The 19,722-nt window shown below is 41.0% G+C and overlaps 1 protein-coding gene across 2 annotated transcripts in view; it reads right to left on the minus strand.

Moving 5' to 3' along the window:
• Positions 1 to 19,722, minus strand: part of TNFRSF11A (TNF receptor superfamily member 11a) — a 38,073-nt gene that overhangs the window by 10,822 nt on the left and 7,529 nt on the right. For both annotated transcript variants that reach the window (XM_045008228.1, XM_045008229.1), the window contains exons 2-8: positions 9,020 to 9,101; positions 8,116 to 8,241; positions 7,202 to 7,345; positions 5,900 to 5,993; positions 4,238 to 4,332; positions 3,097 to 3,204; positions 1,069 to 1,121 (exon numbers count right to left, since the gene is read on the minus strand). In XM_045008228.1, coding sequence (XP_044864163.1) covers positions 1,069 to 1,121; positions 3,097 to 3,204; positions 4,238 to 4,332; positions 5,900 to 5,993; positions 7,202 to 7,345; positions 8,116 to 8,241; positions 9,020 to 9,101 — 702 coding nt within the window. The remainder of the gene's footprint in view (positions 1 to 1,068; positions 1,122 to 3,096; positions 3,205 to 4,237; positions 4,333 to 5,899; positions 5,994 to 7,201; positions 7,346 to 8,115; positions 8,242 to 9,019; positions 9,102 to 19,722) is intronic.

Below are 19,722 nucleotides of genomic sequence, written 5' to 3' on the forward strand. Positions count from 1 at the left end.
TTGCAAGGCAGAGAGTTCAAAAAACATTTACTTGTGAACTGAGCACATATCACCTGGAAATTGTTGAGACAATAAATACGGAATCCATGATGCCATTTTTACAGTCACTTTTCAGAGCAAAGCTACACTTTGAAGCACAAGAGATTTTCCTCTTAATAATGGGCTATTCTTTAAAGTTTGATGCCCAGATCTAACCTATACTAGATTTGAAATCCTCTAAATTCTAAGGGTCAAATTCTTTTCTTTGTGTGAAACTCCATTGAAGTCAATGTAGCAGTGACCATTTACCTCAGCAGAGGATTTGACCTTAAATACGCTCCCTCATTTTTATAAAGGAAGAGCTGATTATTCTCTTACTTACACCAGTTTTACACACCTTCAATTCCTCTGACATAAATGGAGTCACTCCTGATTTAGATTGAAGTGAGAAAAGACTCAGGCCTTATATGTTAATGATCCTGCTCATAAATTCCCTCCATTTTTTCATTTGGCTACTTTCCACGATGAGCATAAAAATGGCATTTACAGGAATTTTCCTGGGATTACCCAATGATTAAAAAGCCCTAATACACGAGAACAATTAACTGAGACACCCAGGGCTTAAAATAAAAAGGAATATAGGCAAATCGTCCCTAGTGTTCAGAACTGGAAAAGAATAGCTATTTCTGTAGAATGCAAAGAGAAGTCTTTATCTTCTAGCTATGTAGAGTGGGGAGGGGGAGGAAGAATTCAAATGGTATGCCCATGGTCACACAATGAGTGAATGGGCCCAATTCTGCTGTCAGTTTACCTTGAGTGTCACTCTCATAGGAGTGACACTCGTGTAACTTAGGGCAAAACTTGGCTCATTGTCTACAGGAATTAAAGCCAGAATGCTATAAGTTCTCTGTCCTTTGTTGTAACTACCAGATCACCTACTAGTGTACTAGTGGTACAATAGTTACTGAATGGTGGGAGAGAACTCTGTGGCCTCATTTGTCTGTAATACATGTCAAGGCTGCCATGAGGGTCAGGAAAGGAATTAGCAAAGCATAACCACAGGGAAAAATTTAGAACATTAGCTTTTACCTTCGTCCCTTTTATTTGGCTGCATACTTCATTAGCCCAGTTCTGTAGGTCTGCTGTAGGGGAAACAAAATAGTGTTTAGCAGGCAATCACAGATCAAATAATATACAGTTTCTTAAGTCAATCACAGATCAAATAATATACAGTTATCCATAATCCCCTGCATTAAATTAAACCTAACTGTCCAGATTGTTTTTATTGACTCTGCTCAAAAGACCAAGCCAGCGACTGTCTAGCTGAGCATTCATTATAACTTGAACTGGATATATCCTTATGGAACAAATGTCTAGAAGGTCCTAAAATAGAATGTGGTTAAACTATGTTCCACATCAAATGGGGCTTTATTCCTGGTCACATGTCAACAAGCTATGACTGGCCTCAGATCGACCCAGTTGCAACCATACAATTGGTTAGTCTATTTCAAGAGGTGTCACATGAATGGCCCAAATAGCAATGAGGAGACCAAAGGGGGAAACCCCACCCCCCCGGACACACATCTCGAAACCACCACAGGCTGGCAGTTTTGAATACAGTCTGTTCCACTTAATCGGAATGTGTTTAATTGGGAAACGTACTAAATTAAAACATCTCTGAAGGAAAAGGTTTAAACCCAATGAGGCTTTATAACAGTGACTGCTGCTTTACGAGGACAGTAATTATAGTTTATGGGGATTTTGTAGTGTTGGGCCTTGTGTGCCTTTTATATCATGCTGGTTCTCTGTGATTGTAGAGCAAGTGGAACACATATCAAGTATGTAGCCACTGCCTGATCTTGGCTATTAGTTTGTTCCATTCATGCCAAGTACACACACTTAGTATCTGCTCCTCTGTAGATACTGGCCTGCAGAAACTGGGAGAAGGCACTAATTTGATGGGGCTCCGCAGAGCCCAGACAGCAGTATTGCCATTTAAGTGGTATCATCTGTCCGTCTGGAATTTCTCTTAAAGGGCATGAAAGGCCACTCACTGTAGAGCGGGCTGTAGAGTGGTGGAAATCCGGATTAAGAGGATTCCACTATAGCCTGTGCTGAATCTAAAATGTTTGGTTTACTATGAGGGTCACCATTATCTCCAGCCCATCCACAGGATTCCTGATTTAGGGTGACAGGCATTTAGTGTGGAACTGGTAGCTAACTTATAAAACACTATTTAAAAGTTTATTTAAACAATGCAGGAGAAGAATGGCACAAAAAACCCAGGCAGGTGGGGCTGAGGAAATGAAAGGGGAAAAGGACAGATGAGAAAAAGATTTCCAGGAGGAGGAAGTAAATGCAAAAGGAGTAATAACAGTTTGCTCAAATCAACTAATGCGTAGAGGTTAAAATGAGTTTCTGCAGATGCATCCACATCCATGCAGCAATTGCTGCAGCATTTCCCCCATGTTAATAATATTTAATGCCATTGACAATACATGAAAATCACATTTCTCCACTATTACAGCAATACTGTATCAAGTTCCTAGTCCAAACAACAAGTTTGATCACGTTCTCAGATATATGATTGTACTAGTGGCATGCCGTGATAGTTTTAATAAGGCAGTCCAAAATTGCATCCTCCATTCAGTGTGTGATCTCACATGTATGGTGTGTGTGAGGACACATTGTGAAGAAGACACCAAGATTACAAAATGGAATTCTCCATGGGGTCTGGACAGAATAGTCCACAGGCCGCCAGTTGGCTAAAGCACAGCTGTCAGGCATGCAGGCCACACAATGCATGCTTTGCATGCATAAACAGCACTCCATTGGACTGTACATTAGCTACCTAATTCTGACAAACCAGTTACTGCACAATAGCTGATTTGACAGGGTACCAGAGCAATAAGCCTAATACGTTTCTGGCCTAGAGAAAGGGAATCCAAAGTCCTGCTTTGTGCCAGCTAAAATACATAAACTCTAGAGCATATAATTTTCCAAACAATACATGCGTTTTTAACCTGATGATTCCCACTAAAGTCGAATCACACCATTTAAAAAAAATACAGATTTCACATTAAGTTGAATTCCTAAAAATCATTAGCCGTAATGTACCTGTCAGTGCTTTCCCCTTATTTTTGTAATATATAATAAGTATGATAATGCTGGTCAATATCACAAAGAGGACTGGAACACTGAGAACATACAAGATCTTGTTTGTTTCTGTAGGATGAAAAAAAAAATCACATCAGTGTGCAGCTTATACTTAGCAATGATACAATCCTTGCTTACTTTTCTTACTTGGATGCAGTAAGATTTTTCTATTTGAACTTAGATTTCTAAAATAACCCTGATAGCTTTATAACACATTATGTTGCGTAACAAGGAGACTGATCAAGCCCATGCTTTACAATGCTATCTTAAAAAGAACTACAGATTTAAACTCTGAAGACAGTCCAATATAGGCATGCCCAAATTTTGCTCAGTTGAAGGGTTCATATGTAAGCTGCCAGGAGCCCAAAAGCTACACCTGATTTTCCTGAAAAGGCGCTGAAGGTAGTTTCTATGAGTTACACAGGCCCCAGCATGCAAGACTCAGATCACGACGGCTCACTGCATGCAGAAACACATAGTCTCACTGGGGCAGCACATCCACATTAAAGATAAAAAGGGCAATGGGCCTCATTATCAGACATCAAGGGCTGCCTTTGGCTGACACAGTATCCATCGCTATCAACAGTACCCAGACAGAAGCCGTAACTTTTTTTTAAATAGTTAAACATTAGAGGAATGCAAAAAAGTCAGAACTGCAACTGTGATGGTAGTTAATGGGTATTATAACAACAGTCTCATCTGGTATGTAATTTCAATAAAAAGTATAAAACTGTATACAGTACTGAACATAGACTGTAGTTGTGATTTCTCACAAAGAGCTGCAATTTAGAATAGGGTGACCAGACAGAAAGTGTGAAAAATCGGGATGGGGTGGGGGGTAATAAGCACCTATATAAGAAAAAGCCCCAAATATCGGGACTGTCCTTATAAAATTGGGACATTTGGTCACCCTAATTCAGAATGGCGTAAATAATCTTTAATATCAAAATATTTTGAGGGGGATTTTCAAAAAGGCTCAGAATTGGCCCAACTGCTTCCTTTAAAGCCAGCTTCAGTGGGAACAGAGTTATGCCAGCACTGAGCCCTTTTGAAAATCCTACCCTATACTTTCTGATGGATAATTATGTATGATGAAATATACCATCTTGTGGTTGTACAGACATTGTAGGCTCCAAACAAACTGCATCTGACCGATCAGTCCCAGGAACTCCTTCTGCAGTTCCCAGAGCTGTGCAGCTACAAAAATAAAGAAAAAAAAAAGCTGGTTGATCATGTAGAGAACTGGCAATGACACCTATATTTAGGTTGCCTAACACTTTGCATTATAAGAGATTCTCAGAGCCTTTAATTTTTAATAATCTCTAACACCTCCATTGTTTTCCTTTGAAATTTGGCAGGCAGAAAGCCCTCAACATAAAGATTTTCTTTGTCCTATAAAATTCTATTGAGGTTTTGTGGATTTATAAACTGTTAACAGCCACTATGGCTGTTTTACCTCAGGAAAATGGTGTCAGCTTGCCAAAAGAAAAGGAACATTCTAAAGTGCCAGGCCCCGACCTCACCAAAGCAGCTGCAATAGCAGCAGATAACACTGCACTGGGAACATGTGGGAGCTGCTGGAGCATAGTAATGGGAAGGGGTAAAAGCCAACGTATGCTCTACACTTTTGACTCCACCCACTGGACTTGGTGCATGGATTCAGTATCCCCAAACTCCCTTCTCAGTACCCAGGGCCAGGAGGAGAACTGGGGCCAGGATCCTCCCAGCACATGGTCCCAGCAGCCCATTTCCCCGCTCTGGAGCACCACCTGGGGCATGAGCCCCCTACTTCCAGGGGGTAGGGGGAGAGAGAGAGAGAGAGTGTCAGGCTAGGTCAGGCTTCCCCTGACCACTCCTGGACTCAGTACACAGTGTTAGTGGCCCATTCCCCACTCTGTGAGAACAGCCTTCTCCTGCTGCTCATTAATATAGTCAGTCCTGTAACTCAAGTAGCAGCAGTCAGTGTTGAAGGTTCAGGGTTCAAAGGCTGTTGATCACATGCTACGAGGGCTTGTTAAGGTTGTACATAGCAGAATTCGTTATTTTTCTTTTTTAAAACTCAGTAAATTACATATTTAAAAATTAGATTACAAGAGCCTGACTTAGGTTGCAAAGTCAAACACGTAGCAGCTCCCCCCCCAGGAGCCGTGCGGCAGCTCCCCACCCCAGATCACCTTTGCACCACTCCTTCCCCGAGCCCTGCGGCAGCTCCTCGCCCCGCCTCTGCCCTGAGGCACCCCTCCGTAGCAGCTCCCCACCTGTCCCGGGGAGCCGTGTGGCAGCTCCCCGTCCCAGCTGACCCCTGCTCCGTCTCCTCCCTGAGCACGCCGTCGCTGCTTCACTTCTCCCGCCTCCCAAGCTCGGGGAGGAGGCGGAGCAGGGGTCAGCTGGGGCGGGGAGTTCCCTGGGCGGGGGGGGCAGCACGCACTTGCCGCAGGCGGCCCTCCCCTCACCCCCTGCCCCAGCTCCCTCCGCCTAAATGCTGGCGGCGACTGGGGCGGCCGAAGATCCGCCCACCGCGGTCGCTGCTGAAGAAAATGCTGCCCCCCAAATCCTAGCGCTCTAGGCAACCACCTAGGTCACCTAATAGGTTGCACCGGCTCTGCTGTCAATGCTGCATGGCTGCTGATCAGTGTGCTACAAAGAGAGAAACTCACTGACAGTCCATTGAATGTCCCATTCTTCAGTTGAAAAATCAATTTGTCCAGGCCTCTTACAGCTTTGTGGTTATCTCACAGTTATGTTATAGGAGAGGTGCACTTACTTGGTCCAGGATTTACACTCATCAGTGGATGAAGAGATGTCTGAGAAGTACCCCCAGCGGCATGGTGCACACACAATATCCTTGTCTCGTTGCACTGTGGTAGAGGAAACAAACAGCATAGCTGAGCAACTGTAATTTCATCTCAGACTTGGAGAAGATTTTTTTCCCCTGAAAATCCTTTCATCACGAGGAAGATCTTACATTATATTAAAGGAGACAACTGGAGTTAAATCTGGGCAGAAAGTAGGGGTAAATGAGGTCTCTATAGAGTCAAAACGAGAAACAGAAACGACTGGAGAAATTTGCACAGCTCTGTGAAAAAACACTGTGTTAGGAGCTAATTCCATTGTAACTACCAGTCTTGTGTTAATGCAGTTACATTAATTATGTCAGTAACTTATACCACCACTATTACAGAGCCACAGTGGTGACGCCATAGTTATGGTGGGTGTTCACAATACCAGTTACTGTGGAGAAGAAATCATTGTGTTGAGTCCAGATGTAGTACTTACTCCAGCAGTCAGTCCTGTACCATTTTTATGTTGTTCCCACCACTTGGAATGGCCTCCTTTCTTACCAATGTCCAGTATAAACCTGATTTTGACCCCCTCTGATTTCCACTCCCAAAAAGCAAACAAACAAACCAACCAACTACCTCCTTTTAGCCTGAAATTTCACAGCTAGTCTGATGTCAAAGGTGATTTGGTTTTGTCACATCTGAAGTAAATCCATGAAACTGCTTGAGTTATAATACATACAAAACTACTATGTTAATTTTCAAAAGGTGTTCATAATTTTTACCTTCGCCTAATGCTATAAAATTGAACTTAGCATGGTTCATTCAGTTCAACTTAACCCGAACACTGAGATCACGAGAGCACATTTTGTGAATATTGGAGTTAAATTTTTAAAGTTAATCAGAGTCAAATTCCTTAGCATTCGGAGTGCAGTGAAGTCTTCCATGACAATTGTAGAATTCAAGAAAAAACTTGCAAGGTCCACCTCAACTAAGAGATTTTAGTCAAAATAAAAATGCTCAAGTCTCTTCCTTATTTTGGGGAAGTTCTATGGCCTGTGTTATGCAGGATTTCACATGAGATGATCACAATGGTCCCTTCTGACCTTGGAATCTATGACTCTCTGAAAGGCAGCCTTCAAAACGTAAACAGATTGTGAAGGTTGTACATCAGTTATTATACCTACAACACACCTCTCCCACTCACATTGGCCTGAGATCACAATCAACCCGCTCTTTAAAGGCTGTGACTCCATTCATCTAGTTATCCACTCTACATATCTTACCAGGATGCTGAACACCAAACCCTGGAGCACATTTTGTATTTCGCCGACAGAAATCACAGTCTTCGTTACAGTGGTATCCCAGTGTACATGCACATTGTCGCTGGAACGTTCTATTTCCTGGATTCACTTCTATTAAACCTCTCCCTAAATGAGAAAGCAAATGGAAGTAAAAATTTCTCCTTCAACATAATTTGGGATGGCCAGCCTCACTCCCCACATGTCCACAATTCTTGTGTGTCAGATGCAGAATCATTCTTGTTAGGCATCACATTAATATTTGTAGAGCATGGTAGATGGTTGGTTCGTATGAGATGCCTCACTGTTTAGAAACATAAAGTGACATCATTTTTATTGACTTCAGTTGGAGCTGAATTGAATCTTTACACTGGGGAGACAAATAGACTCAAGAAATGTGTGCACCTTATGCTGGGAGGGAGCGGGAGGAGGAATCTCTATGTGCTCACCCATAGTACCCTAGTGCACTGCACTGAAGATTCACTAGTGGTGGCATAAGGGTTATGGCTGAGATTTCCAAAAGAGCCTGGGGGATTGAAATTTACTGGGAGTTGGGCACCTAACTCTGTTAGGTCATTTGAAAATCCCTCTCTCAATTATTATTTTGGTGAACTAAATATAAGTTCTAGATCGGGGATAGTCAATTATTTTTTGTCAAGGTCCAAATTTCTTGATCAAGGTATAGTCAAGGTCCAGACTCTAGAAAAAATAATAATAAAAACCAATAATGATAATAAAAATAAGTAAAAAGATTTCTGGGTGTGTTCAAAAGCATCTGGCGGGTGGGATTTGCCCGCAGTCTGCCTATTGACTACCCCTGTTCTAAATCCACTCACCCATCCTCATACTTTGATAGTTTGGACTCAAAGGTACGTAATGCCTCAGTCTGAACAACTCACCCTCATCACATATTTTGTGTAGTAAACATTTGTCTTCTTCATTCCAGACATCCATATATTCGTTTGGGCCGCAAGGCTGGCACACAGTCTCAGAAGTGGCAGTGCATTTGGCAGACATGTACTTTCCTGAACAAAGAGGAAAAAAAACCATGGTCACTTATCAGTCACTGATGCTCTCTAAAGATAAAAGACCAAATTTAGCCCATGTCTTACTCGACTGATGCCACTGGATTTAGGAAGGTTTTTGCCTATTGTCATCCCAGTTCCTCACTCTGGCCTCAATTTAGTAAGGCATTTAAGCACCTGAGTAACTTTAAGTCCATGAATAGTTTCACTGAAATCAGTGAGAGTCATATCACTGTGTGTCTCCAGCACTGAAAAATCTCAAACAAACCAGGTATCTAGTGCATCTTTTGTTGAAGTCAGTGATATAGACTATGCCCATGCTTTCAATCATGCATATTCCTAAATGCTTTGCTGGGAGTTGTGCAATTAGACTCATGGACAGGGCCAATCAGAGGGGTGGCCAGGAGGGCCATTTGGCCTGGGCCTCAAGCTCAAAGGGGACCTCAAATTTATACACTTGTTAATTTTTGGCATTTGATAAGCTTTGCAACTTGTTTTTATGAGCATCCCTATTGGACCAGGAAAGCATTTGTTAAAAAAATATATATTCAAATGACGTCACTCTTTTTTTGGTGCCTCATTTTGTTTTCATGTGTCGTCATTTTTTATTTTTATTATGGTTAGGGGCCTCAAAAGTTGGAAAGTGGCCCGGGCCTCTCTGGATCTCTGAGAGGGCCTGCTCAGGGACTCAAAAAAGCAAAATGACCTAGTGACCCGATGCTAATTTCATAAAGAATATTTTCATTTTTGAAAAATAAGAGCACTAGAATATATTTACCTGGCTCACACTTTGTGCAGCACCGTCCAGAATACTCATAGTTTTGCTCACTCTCACAGGCGGGAGAGATTTGTAGTGATAACTGGGAAACAGAAGGAGAGAAACAATACCTTGAGAGTTATTCATGAAATAGTTTTAGAAAATCCTACTCATGCTTCTGATAAGTGGAAGGAAAGCTCCACTAATTAGTTACAACACTTCATATTGCAAAATAGTAAATATTACGCAGCACAGACATTGTACGTTTCATTATCAAAAGTCCTTTGCAGACGAATTAAGTAATGTGAACTTGATAATATCTACACATGCAGAGCTTGACAGCCATACGAGAAATAAATAACATGATTGTGCAATTTATCATGCATTTTTGACCTCTTCTCTTACCCAGTAACCCATCTCCCCCAGCACTGTATTCTAACATTTGAACCCCATGAACAGCTTCAAATAAGTATTATTTTAATAAACAAAAACAAACAAACAAATAAAAAACAACCTAACAGAAATACTTCCTCTTTCTCCACCAAAATGAACCCAGCCCAAGACTCAGGTCTAGCAAGATTTAATACTGGACCAGTGACAGGTTTAAAGTCCAACATTTGGCAACCTGGCAGAGAGCCGGAGACAAGTGATTTAAAAGGAGAAGTTCCCAGCTTCCCACTGGGATACAGAACATGGCTTCAGAGGAGCCTCAATTACAATGAAATTAAGCAAAAATTCTAGCATCCATAAAAAAATGGTCATGTAAGAAGCATAGAGCGAGTACACAGCAGTGTGGGTATCTTGTTTTTATTAGCGCACCGAATGACTTGCAGCACTCACTCCTGCTTTTGCCACCTGAGAGGAAAGCAGCCATCCCATTGTTAATTATTGCTTTTATAATGTTTAAGACACTTCAAAACCCTTATTTATAGTGATTGATTCTTCATTGTAATTGGATGTAGCTGCTGAAATATTGTTTATGTGGAATATGTTATGTGGAATATTTCTTTGAGGAAAGCATGTTGGCATTCCTGCTGCCGGCAATGTAATTATTTCGATATAGAGCATGTGATAAAAGCACCACGTGCACAGGTACTGTAGAGTGAAATTTATATCAGTTTCCATTCCCCTGCTCACGTCTTTCTTTTTGTTTCCTCTTTTTGTTCCCTTTCCTCCTTTCTAATCTCCAGTGCTTTGATATCCTTTTCCCGCTTGGACCTTGCACCATCTGACCTTGTGGGTCTTGTTGCTTGGAATTGCCTCCTTTCCTTGTGTGCCAGATAAGCTCCTTCTCTTGCTTAAAGAACACTTATTTCCACACAACTCCCTTGTTTTGAGTTTGAACCAAATTCTGGTGCATTATTTCTGTGGCTTTAAACTGTACGAGCTGCATCTGAATTGGACTGTAAGATCCTTAAGTCAAAGACGATGTCTTTGGGTATGCTTGTATGGGGCTAAATGCCACTAGTGTTTGATGCCACTAATAAATAATAATAATCCTGAGGCAAATTAAGGGTACAGTCCTGCAAACATAGTGCTTTTGTCTCATTGTTCCCTTGTGCTCCCCTGTCTGTCTCCTGTTTTTTCTGAGGTTTTTACTTAGATTGTAAGATTCTCTTTGGAGCAGAAATCATCTTTTTTGTTCTGTTTGTACAGCACCTAGCACAAATGGGTTCTGGGCCATGACCAGAGCTCCTACTGCAATATAAATGAATAATAGGTCTTACTACTGTACCCCCATGATACTTTTCCCCTGAATAATTAGCAGTCAGGGCTGTGTACATTCCTGGCAAGATGTTAGGTAGTCCCATGAATGTAGTAAAACAGGCCTGGCCAGCCCAGTGGCTGAATGACAGTGCTGTTCACTATCTTGTGGACAATGTTCTAACATGTTCTTACAATCTATTGAATTTATGACATTACGTTGAAATGTGGTAGAAGGCCAAGCTATCACCAGATAAGGATTGTGACTTCACTGCAGGATCATGCAAAAGATAAAGGCTGTGCATGAATAAATTCTTATTCACAACCATCTGTGAACGTGGCATACAACTGGTTGAGTCATTTGGGTTTTGTGCAAAAAGTTCTTTTCTTCCTTGTTTGCTCCAGTTTGAAAGTTCCTCTTTTGATGGGAGACTTAAAATCACTGAACTGCTAAACGAGGACAGTCTTTAATTTTAAGGAAGGATATGGAAATTTATTTTAGACCATAGAGCCAAAGGGTGGGGAATAATTTTTTTTAAATAAAACAGCATGAATGGACAGACAACCTATACAGATAACTCTTCAGTGGTTCCTCTTATGTTTGGAATCAGCACCAAGTGCTGGTTATTTAGTTACCTATTATAAAACAGGGGAGCTATATATAACACAGGTGCTATTGTTACATTCCCAGTATATCTCACCACAGCTATTTATCAGTCTGTATACTCGCATTGTGACAATCAACACCGTTCTATGGTGGCGTCCTAGTATTTAAAAAGCCTTGCTACCATCTTCTCTTATTTACACTTCCAGTGAGGTAAACAGTAAAATCATGCCAAATTTCTTACATGCATCTCGGCAACCTAGCCACATAATGGGGTGTGAGTGTGAACTTTGTCCTAGGGTAGAAGGGACTCTGGGTGTGTATCAGATTATGCCATAGAGCATGTCATTTGGGGTGCAAAAGAAGATAAAAAGCTAAATGAGCGCAGCTGGGGAAAGGAGCTTTTATTTTAGATTGTGTTTGGGAAGTCTTAGTCCAGGGGTTCTCAAACTGGGGGTTGGGACTCCTCAGGGGGTCATAAGGTTCGTACATGGGGGGTCATGAGCTGTCAGCCTCCACCCCAAACCCCGCTTTGCCTCGAGCATTCATAATGGTGTTAAATACATAAACATGTTTTTAATTTATAAGGAGGGGTCGCATTCAGAGGCTACGTGAAAGGGGTCAGCAGTACAAACGTTTGAGAACCACTGTCTTAGTCCTTGGTGTTTCCAACTAAGGAGAACTTCTATTTGTGAGGCAGGATGAAGCTATACTTTCAAACTGACAGAAGACTTTGTATAGAAGTCTTCCCTGTCAAACTGGGGGTTAGAAACTTTTTTTTTTAAATGGGTTGGCTATTGCAAATCTGTATTTGTAAGGGGTACCTTTTGTGAGCAATCCCAGTGCAGCCAATGGAGCTACTCGCGGAAGGGTCTGCAGGAGGATTGTACCTGAGTGCCAAACTGCACATAAGCTTTTTTTTGCCTGAGGGAATCTAGCTATTTTACTTATATGGCCCTATCAGTGTAGTACCTGACCACCTCACAGTGTTTAATGGATTTATCCTCATAACACCTATGAGGTAGGGAGGTGTGAATATTCCTTTTTACAGCTTGGTGACACGGGTACAGAGAGACCAAGTTACTTGCCCAAACTAAGTAGCCTGTGGCAGAATGGGGAACTGAACCCAGGTGTCCAAGCAATCACCGGGCCATCTTTTCTCTCTGTCAATAATAATTCTGTACATATAAATCCTGATTATTCTGATAATACACAGTATTGGTGTGTATAGAAAGAGGGTCAAATTTCCACAGGTGGTTGTACATAACCTTACAAATATCAAATAAAAATAAATAAAAACAATCTGGAAACCTAATCTGAAATAAATTCAACAAACTCAGTCATTCCTTTGCCATTGTCAGTATTGGTGAATCTTTTCATTGGACTTTATGGACATATGAAAATTAACATTTAAGAGAAGTCATATTTTTAAAAGATTTTTCATATTTTTAATTATAGGATAAACACAAGTTTTTTGCTGTAGTCCTTAAATGTAATCCAGTCTGCCTGTTCAAATATGTATCATCTCAGAACTGTGTCCATCTCCAAAGATGGACAGAACATAGAATTAAGAAACATTTCCCTCTGGTTTTCATAAGGCCCCCGATTCTGCAAAGTACTTCAGCACATGCTTAGCTTTAAGCACATGAGTAGTTGCATTGATGTGCTCAAAGGTAAGCATGTGTATGAGTGTTTGCAGGCTCTAATGAATTTGCTTTAATGAATCACGGCTATAAAGCTGTACTGTGTTAGTCAGACATTTAAAAGCACACACAGGTGCTTCTGAAGGGGAGACTAACAGAATTCAAATTCCTGTCTTCAGGCTTAAAGAAATATTTATTTTTAGTGCTGTTGAGCAATCTAATGGCAGCAGAAATTGTGTGTCATAGGTGCTAAAATTACTTTCTCGCTCAAATGAATATTCAGACAGACATATCAGAGAGAGAGGATAGAATTACACGGGCCCCTTTACTTCAAAAGAAAAAAATCTGGAAGAACAAGCCAGGGGGTTTCCAGTATTTTTTTAAAATGTCATTTCTTTCAAAAACCTGAGGCTCACCGTGGATTGTTTGTGATATTCTCAGATTTGTGAAGCTAACATTTGTTTAAAGTGTAGTTATAGATGGTGGGTAACTATTTAAAAATGGCACCTTCTTACTCAATATATTTGCTTCCAAAGGGTCTTCAAGTCATAGCTGACCATTTTACTGACCAAATCACATTTTTACTTCTTTTTGGAATGCAGACCTAATATAGAAACAGGAGCAATGTTGTACCCTGTCTCACACAACATCAACTGATTTTTAAACTCATGAGCTTGGTATTAATACTGACATTAAAAGCATGAGAAAGTGTTTGATGGTCCGACCCTCAGTTGTCCATGAAGCAGAACTCTGGTGATTCTACTGTTCTTTGGGCATGAGCCACTTCACCCAGAGGATCAGGATTTGCCCAGTGACGTCTGACCAATGGCCATTTAAACCAGCCATCTTGTTTTCCAGCTGGGACTGGCTCTGCAATAGTTTTTTCTGTTTAAAGAATAAATTTATCCCCTCTTCAGAGACAAGAAGCCATCCCTTCTTGGGAAGATACAAAACTGTACAAGTTAAAAGTTTTGTATCTTCTACATTGCTAATGTTGCTTAACAGTTCCCGTCTTCCATCGGCAAGAGTCCTAAGCTGCACCACAGCAGCATTAATCTCTTGTTGTCTCACAACGAAACACAAAAGAACCAAAACCACCAGGCTGCTAGGAGGAGTCTGAAACTGATAACAAATGGTTTATTTTTTTTTTTAATTGGCATCCAAGTCATGTATGGCTGAACTATAGTAATATGCTAACTCAAATCACGAAGCCCTAATATGAAATCAATGGGCAACTCTGTCTTAATACAGATGGCACAATACAGCCTCAGGTTTCCTATTCCTCCTGGAGGCTGATCTGCTTGAGCAATTCCAACTAGTGATTCACTAGCCAGAAAAATTATTTTGTTGGAGGAGGCTTAAAAGCATTGGTAATTTAGTAAGGCTACTGGCCAACTCTGCCACTTTCCTGGTTCAAGGAGCACTCAGCAACACCACCTGGGGAAATACTATCTTATTATTTACAGAAGACCTCAATTATATTTTTGCATCATAGAGATTAAAAGGAGATGAAAGATTTATACTGAAAAGGCGTAATCCGAGTTAGATGGACACACATCCTTCCACAAAATATTAACTGACTGCTGATAAAAATCCAGTCACAAAGGACATACATGACTCTGGGCAGTTCCAGCTGTTCATGAAGGACTGTAATTCAGATTGTGAACGAAATGGTTTTTGTGATGTCAACTTTCCAGTTACCAGTAAACCACATCACAACCACCATCAGATGGTAAACCAGAGTCAGGAAATGCAAAGGCGGAATGAAGACTGAATGCTATTTCACTCTTACAAATGAATCCTTGTAAACTTGCTAGATCTTGAAACCTTCCAGACCCAAAGTGGTAAGAAAGAACATAGAGTAAAGACAATCATGAATAAGGAGATTTTAAAAATATCTGTACGTTGTTGACAGGTAATGGAGAGATGCACTGAAAAAGTCTAATTCCCTAATGACCGTATTGCATACTGTAATTGTTCCTATGGGCTCTTTTTAACAAGCAGCACACAGCAAATCCAGTTATGAGGGATCACCTGACCAATGACAGAACTTTATCAACATGAAGAACCATAAACTAATCACAAACCCTCCAGAGTTATTTCTGTTAGGCAGACTGTGCAAAAGAGCAGAAGTGGTGGCATTGACCAAACATATCTTATAATGGTGGGGGAGGACAGATAAGAACCTTGGTAGGTTAGATTAGATAAAACAAACAATAGATTGATCAGTGTTGAGATGGCTACAGTTTCTGTGAGTTAACTAACCTTCCTTTAGCTCCTCAGTGGAATTAAAAATTCACTATCATATGAGTAACATTCATCCACCGTATGATTATCATCAGATAACAATCAGACAGGTGTCAATACACATGTCTATATATTTAATGCTTATTTCGATTCACTGGGTTGTTTAGGGAGTCTAAATATTATTACTTTGCCTGCAGTAGTGCCCAGAACCCCTAGGTGAGATCAGGCTCCATTATGGGGGGGCACCATATACAGACATAGTCCAGCCCTGAAAAACCGAATGTTTACATAGATAAGACAAACAAATGGTGGAAAGGAAAGAGAGTTGAAGTGACTTCTGAAATAACAGCACTGTAAGGGCAAAGCTGTGTATAGAACCCAGGTCTGCTGGGTCCTCTGTCTAGTGCCCTATTCACTAGAGAAGGGGATCCTATGCCAAAAACCCTTCAAAACCTACAACAAACCTTTCAGTTTCAAACGGATGGATGTCGCATGTACAGGAGAATGCCAGAGAATGCCCAAGAAGCAAAAATGCACTCTTCTGGCTTCTTTCAGCCATAATGGTGACTAATACTCACCAACCACACTGACATAGTAGTGTTATTTAGTAGTGCGTTAGATGCTGCGGCTGTCACTGGGCGCTGCACTCTCTCTTTCAGCACACAGCCGGCTGGCTTTCTGCTGGGCCTAGCTTTCTGCTTGTGCTGAGCCACACAACTCAAGTTGCTGAGGCAAACTTGTGAAGTTTCATCTCATGCTGTCAGACCTCCTCTCATCCAAAAAAAGACAGGCACAAAGGGCCAGTTCAGAGCGACTGCAAAACCTGTAGCCACTGGGAACCCCAAGATCAAAGGGCCCCCACACAGGAGCATTCTCTGCACTCCCTGCTTCACAGAGGCTGCAACCTGGCCCCTGTAAGGCTGGAAGGGAGGGGGTACATGGGGAATTCTCTCCCATCTCTGCAGTGAAGTTGGTAGGTGGGGGGTGATCAGTTAGGTCCAATGGATAAAAGTTTGGCTACAGGACTAAGGAGAGCCAGAACAGCTGGGTGGCTGCCATCTGAGGCCCTCTCACCTCTTCAGCCCAGGCTGGAGCTGCCCAATGTTCAGGTAGAGGGCAAGCCCCACCCCACTTCCAGCTAAGACTCCCCTGCCTCTCCTCTCTGAACACTCTTCCCACTACACACACACACACAACCAGAGTCACCAATCCCTTTGTGTTCATTTTTATTTAAATAAAAAATTCAAACTAAACCCCCAAAATGACCATCACTAACAGGACAAATCACAGTTATAAAAAGAAACTGCCTGAACCCGCTTTCTCTCTCTCTTTCACCACCCCTTCTTTTTAATGGCACTTTATTTTATCCAATTGCTACTTCAAATGTTTTATGTTTCTCTTTATTTAATTTTTATAAAAGGGAAGCAAAGTAAACTTTGGCTCATATTCAACAGCAATCCATATGAGGAACTTCTCACTTAAATTAGATGAGTTAAAAAGTCAGACCACTGAACGTAGGTCTCCAGCATGTAACGAAATATATCAAGATATCATCTGTGACATACTTAATTGTTTCTTGTAATTTGAGTAACACGGAAGACAAATAATGGCCGATTCATTGAGTTTCTTTATAATGTGCTGTCTAAAATTCTAGAGATGTTTAAAAAGGAAGTTATAATTACAGCTGGACAGGAACCTCTCGATAAAGTGTTTTTCAGTGGAAAATGCTGATTCCATGACCCCAAAACTTTACATGGAAAAGTATCAGTTTTAAGCAAATCTTCACTGGGAAGTTCTCAGGTCCAGCATTTCTGGTCCAAACTAGACAGAGAGACCCACCCTAGCCAGCCTTAGTTATAATCAAACTTTTTAGGCTTCTTTAGGCATTTATTTTACCTCAGAGTCCAGAAATCCTTAGGTTAAGGCTAACAAGGCCTAAGATAAATACGTACAAAAAGGAGACATTTGCAATTTTTTTAAGAAGATGGTACATGAACTAATAAAGGTTGGGAACCATGCAATAGACCACGCTACCTGTAAGCATTTTTTCTTTTTCAAATTATTTACTTTTAATCAGACTGCTTGAAATTATCTGTCAACGTATTTTTTTTTTTAAATCTACAGATTATAAAAGCAGGGGTTAAAAAAAAATCACAATTTTACTAATATGCTTTTACAGCAAAGCAACAGAGAAATGAAACTCCCAAAGCCAATATCTTGTAAAGCCTGCATAGGCAAAGCTATTTAAAATAAATAAAAAAGTGTAAACAAAAGAATTGAAGCTCTATGTTTGCTTCTTTCCATATATAATTCATATACAATTTAGAGTGAATAACCTGATCCCTAAGACATTGGGTGATCCTTAAGGGCACCTTAAAGAAGCTCCACAGAGTCATCAGCTACTGTGATAGGCTCCTGCTTTGTTTTATATATATTTACAGTATAGGTGTTATTTTTTGCTTAATCAACCTAAAGTTAAGGGCTTGATGGAGGCATTACTGAGTAGAACTCCACGTCTGTGTTAAACTGGATGTCAGACTAAATGATCATAGTGGTTTCATCTACTCTTAAAGTCTATCAATCTATAAATACACACAGGAAATTTAACAGAAGTTATTTGGGTGTGTTGGTTATGTACAAAAAGCAAAGATATATTTTATATGTTTATGAAAAGCTAATAAAATGCGCACACACACAAAAGTAAAGCTAAAATTAGCAACAAAGAACTCTTGACAAGTATGTGCTATTGAGTGATGGTAAGTATAGTGTCATATACCCTATTGCTCAATAGGCTACCAGAGTGCAGTGTAATACACTAGACCAGGGGTCCCCAACGCGATGCCCGCGGGCGCACTGATGCCCGCAGGGACATCTAAATGCGCCCGTGTCCTGGCCAGCGGTTGAGCATCCGCCGAAATGCCGCTGAATTTCTGCTGACAAGCGACATCATCGAGAGGTGTCGCCGCCGCCGAAATGCCACTGAAATTCGGTGGCATTTCAGTGGATGCTCGACCTCCACCACGGTCCTTCGTCTGGAAGGTTGGGGACCACTGCACTAGACTATAAGAGCTTAATGTATAATCCTGCAAGTTTACCCTCACAGAGCTCCTATTGGAACCCAAGGGTAGAATGAGTGCGTATGTATCTGAGAAGCTGGCTGCTCAGGCTTATTGCCTTTTGTCACTTCCTGCCTTCTAATATTCGGAATTCTATGGTGGATCATTTGGGCATGCTTCTTTGGGCAGCGGTAACACAGGTATTTTCAGGGATGCAGCCATTCCTGTGGTAGATGGCTTTATAAAATGGGTGCTCTTCACACACTCAGGGGATCCTGTCTTGAAATAAACTACACAGTCTGATCATCTGGGCAAGAATTACACCATCTATAACTTCTTCCCTGTCAGAGTAACAGGCAGCACAGAGCCCAATCCTGCTGCCTTTATAACATTAAAGTAGAACAGGAGTACTGAGCTCATTGACAGGTTTCAGAGTAGCAGCCGTGTTAGTCTGTATCCGCAAAAAGAACAGGAGTACTTGTGGCACCTTAAAGACTAACAAATTTATTTTAGCATGAGCTTTCGTGAGCTACAGCTCACTTCTTCGGATGCATAGAATGGAACACACAGACAGGAGATATTTATACATACAGAGAACATGAAAAGGTGGAAGTATGCATAACAACAGGAAAAGTCTAATCAATTGAGATGAGCTATCATCAGCAGGAGGAAAAAAAAACTTTTTGAAGTGATAATTAAGATGGCCCATAGAAGGTGTGAGGAGAACTTAACATAGGGAAATAGATTCAATTAGTGTAATGACCCAACCATTCCCAGTCTCTGTTTAGGCCAGAGTTAATTGTATCTAATTTGCATATTAATTCGAGTTCAGCAGTTTCTCTTTGGAGTCTGTTTTTGAAGTTTTTTTGTTGCAAAATTGCCACCTTCAAGTCTGTCACTGAGTGGTTAGAGAGGTTGAAGTGTTCTCCCACTGGTTTTTGAATGTTATGATTCCTGATGTCAGATTTGTGTCCATTTATTCTTTTGCGTAGAGACTGTCCGGTTTGGCCAATGTACATGGCAGAGGGGCATTGCTGGCACATGATGGCATATATCACATTGGTAGATGTGCAAGTGTACGAGCCCCTGATGGCGTGTCTGACTAAATTTGTTAGTCTTTAAGGTGCCACAAGTACTCCTGTTCTTTGAGCTCATTGGTTACTTTGGCCCAGATCCTCAAAAGGTATTTAGGTTCCAAACTCCCATTGATTTAATGGGAGTTAGGAGCCCAAATACTTTTGAGAATCTGGGCCTTTATTCCTTAGTAGTCATCCTAAAGAACCAAGTCTGCCATTTGCTATGTACTAAAAGCATGATGCAAAGACCAATGAAGTCAATGAAAAGATTCCCATTGACTTCAGTGGGTTTTGGATCACACCCTTTGGGTATCAGTTTTACCATATATTCCATTACCTTAAAACTGATTTATCAGCATAGGCAGATTTAAGTCCTGAGCTCCTAAACCATTAT

This window comes from Mauremys mutica, chromosome 2 (genome assembly GCF_020497125.1).
Source record: "Mauremys mutica isolate MM-2020 ecotype Southern chromosome 2, ASM2049712v1, whole genome shotgun sequence".
NCBI lineage: Eukaryota > Metazoa > Chordata > Testudines > Geoemydidae > Mauremys > Mauremys mutica.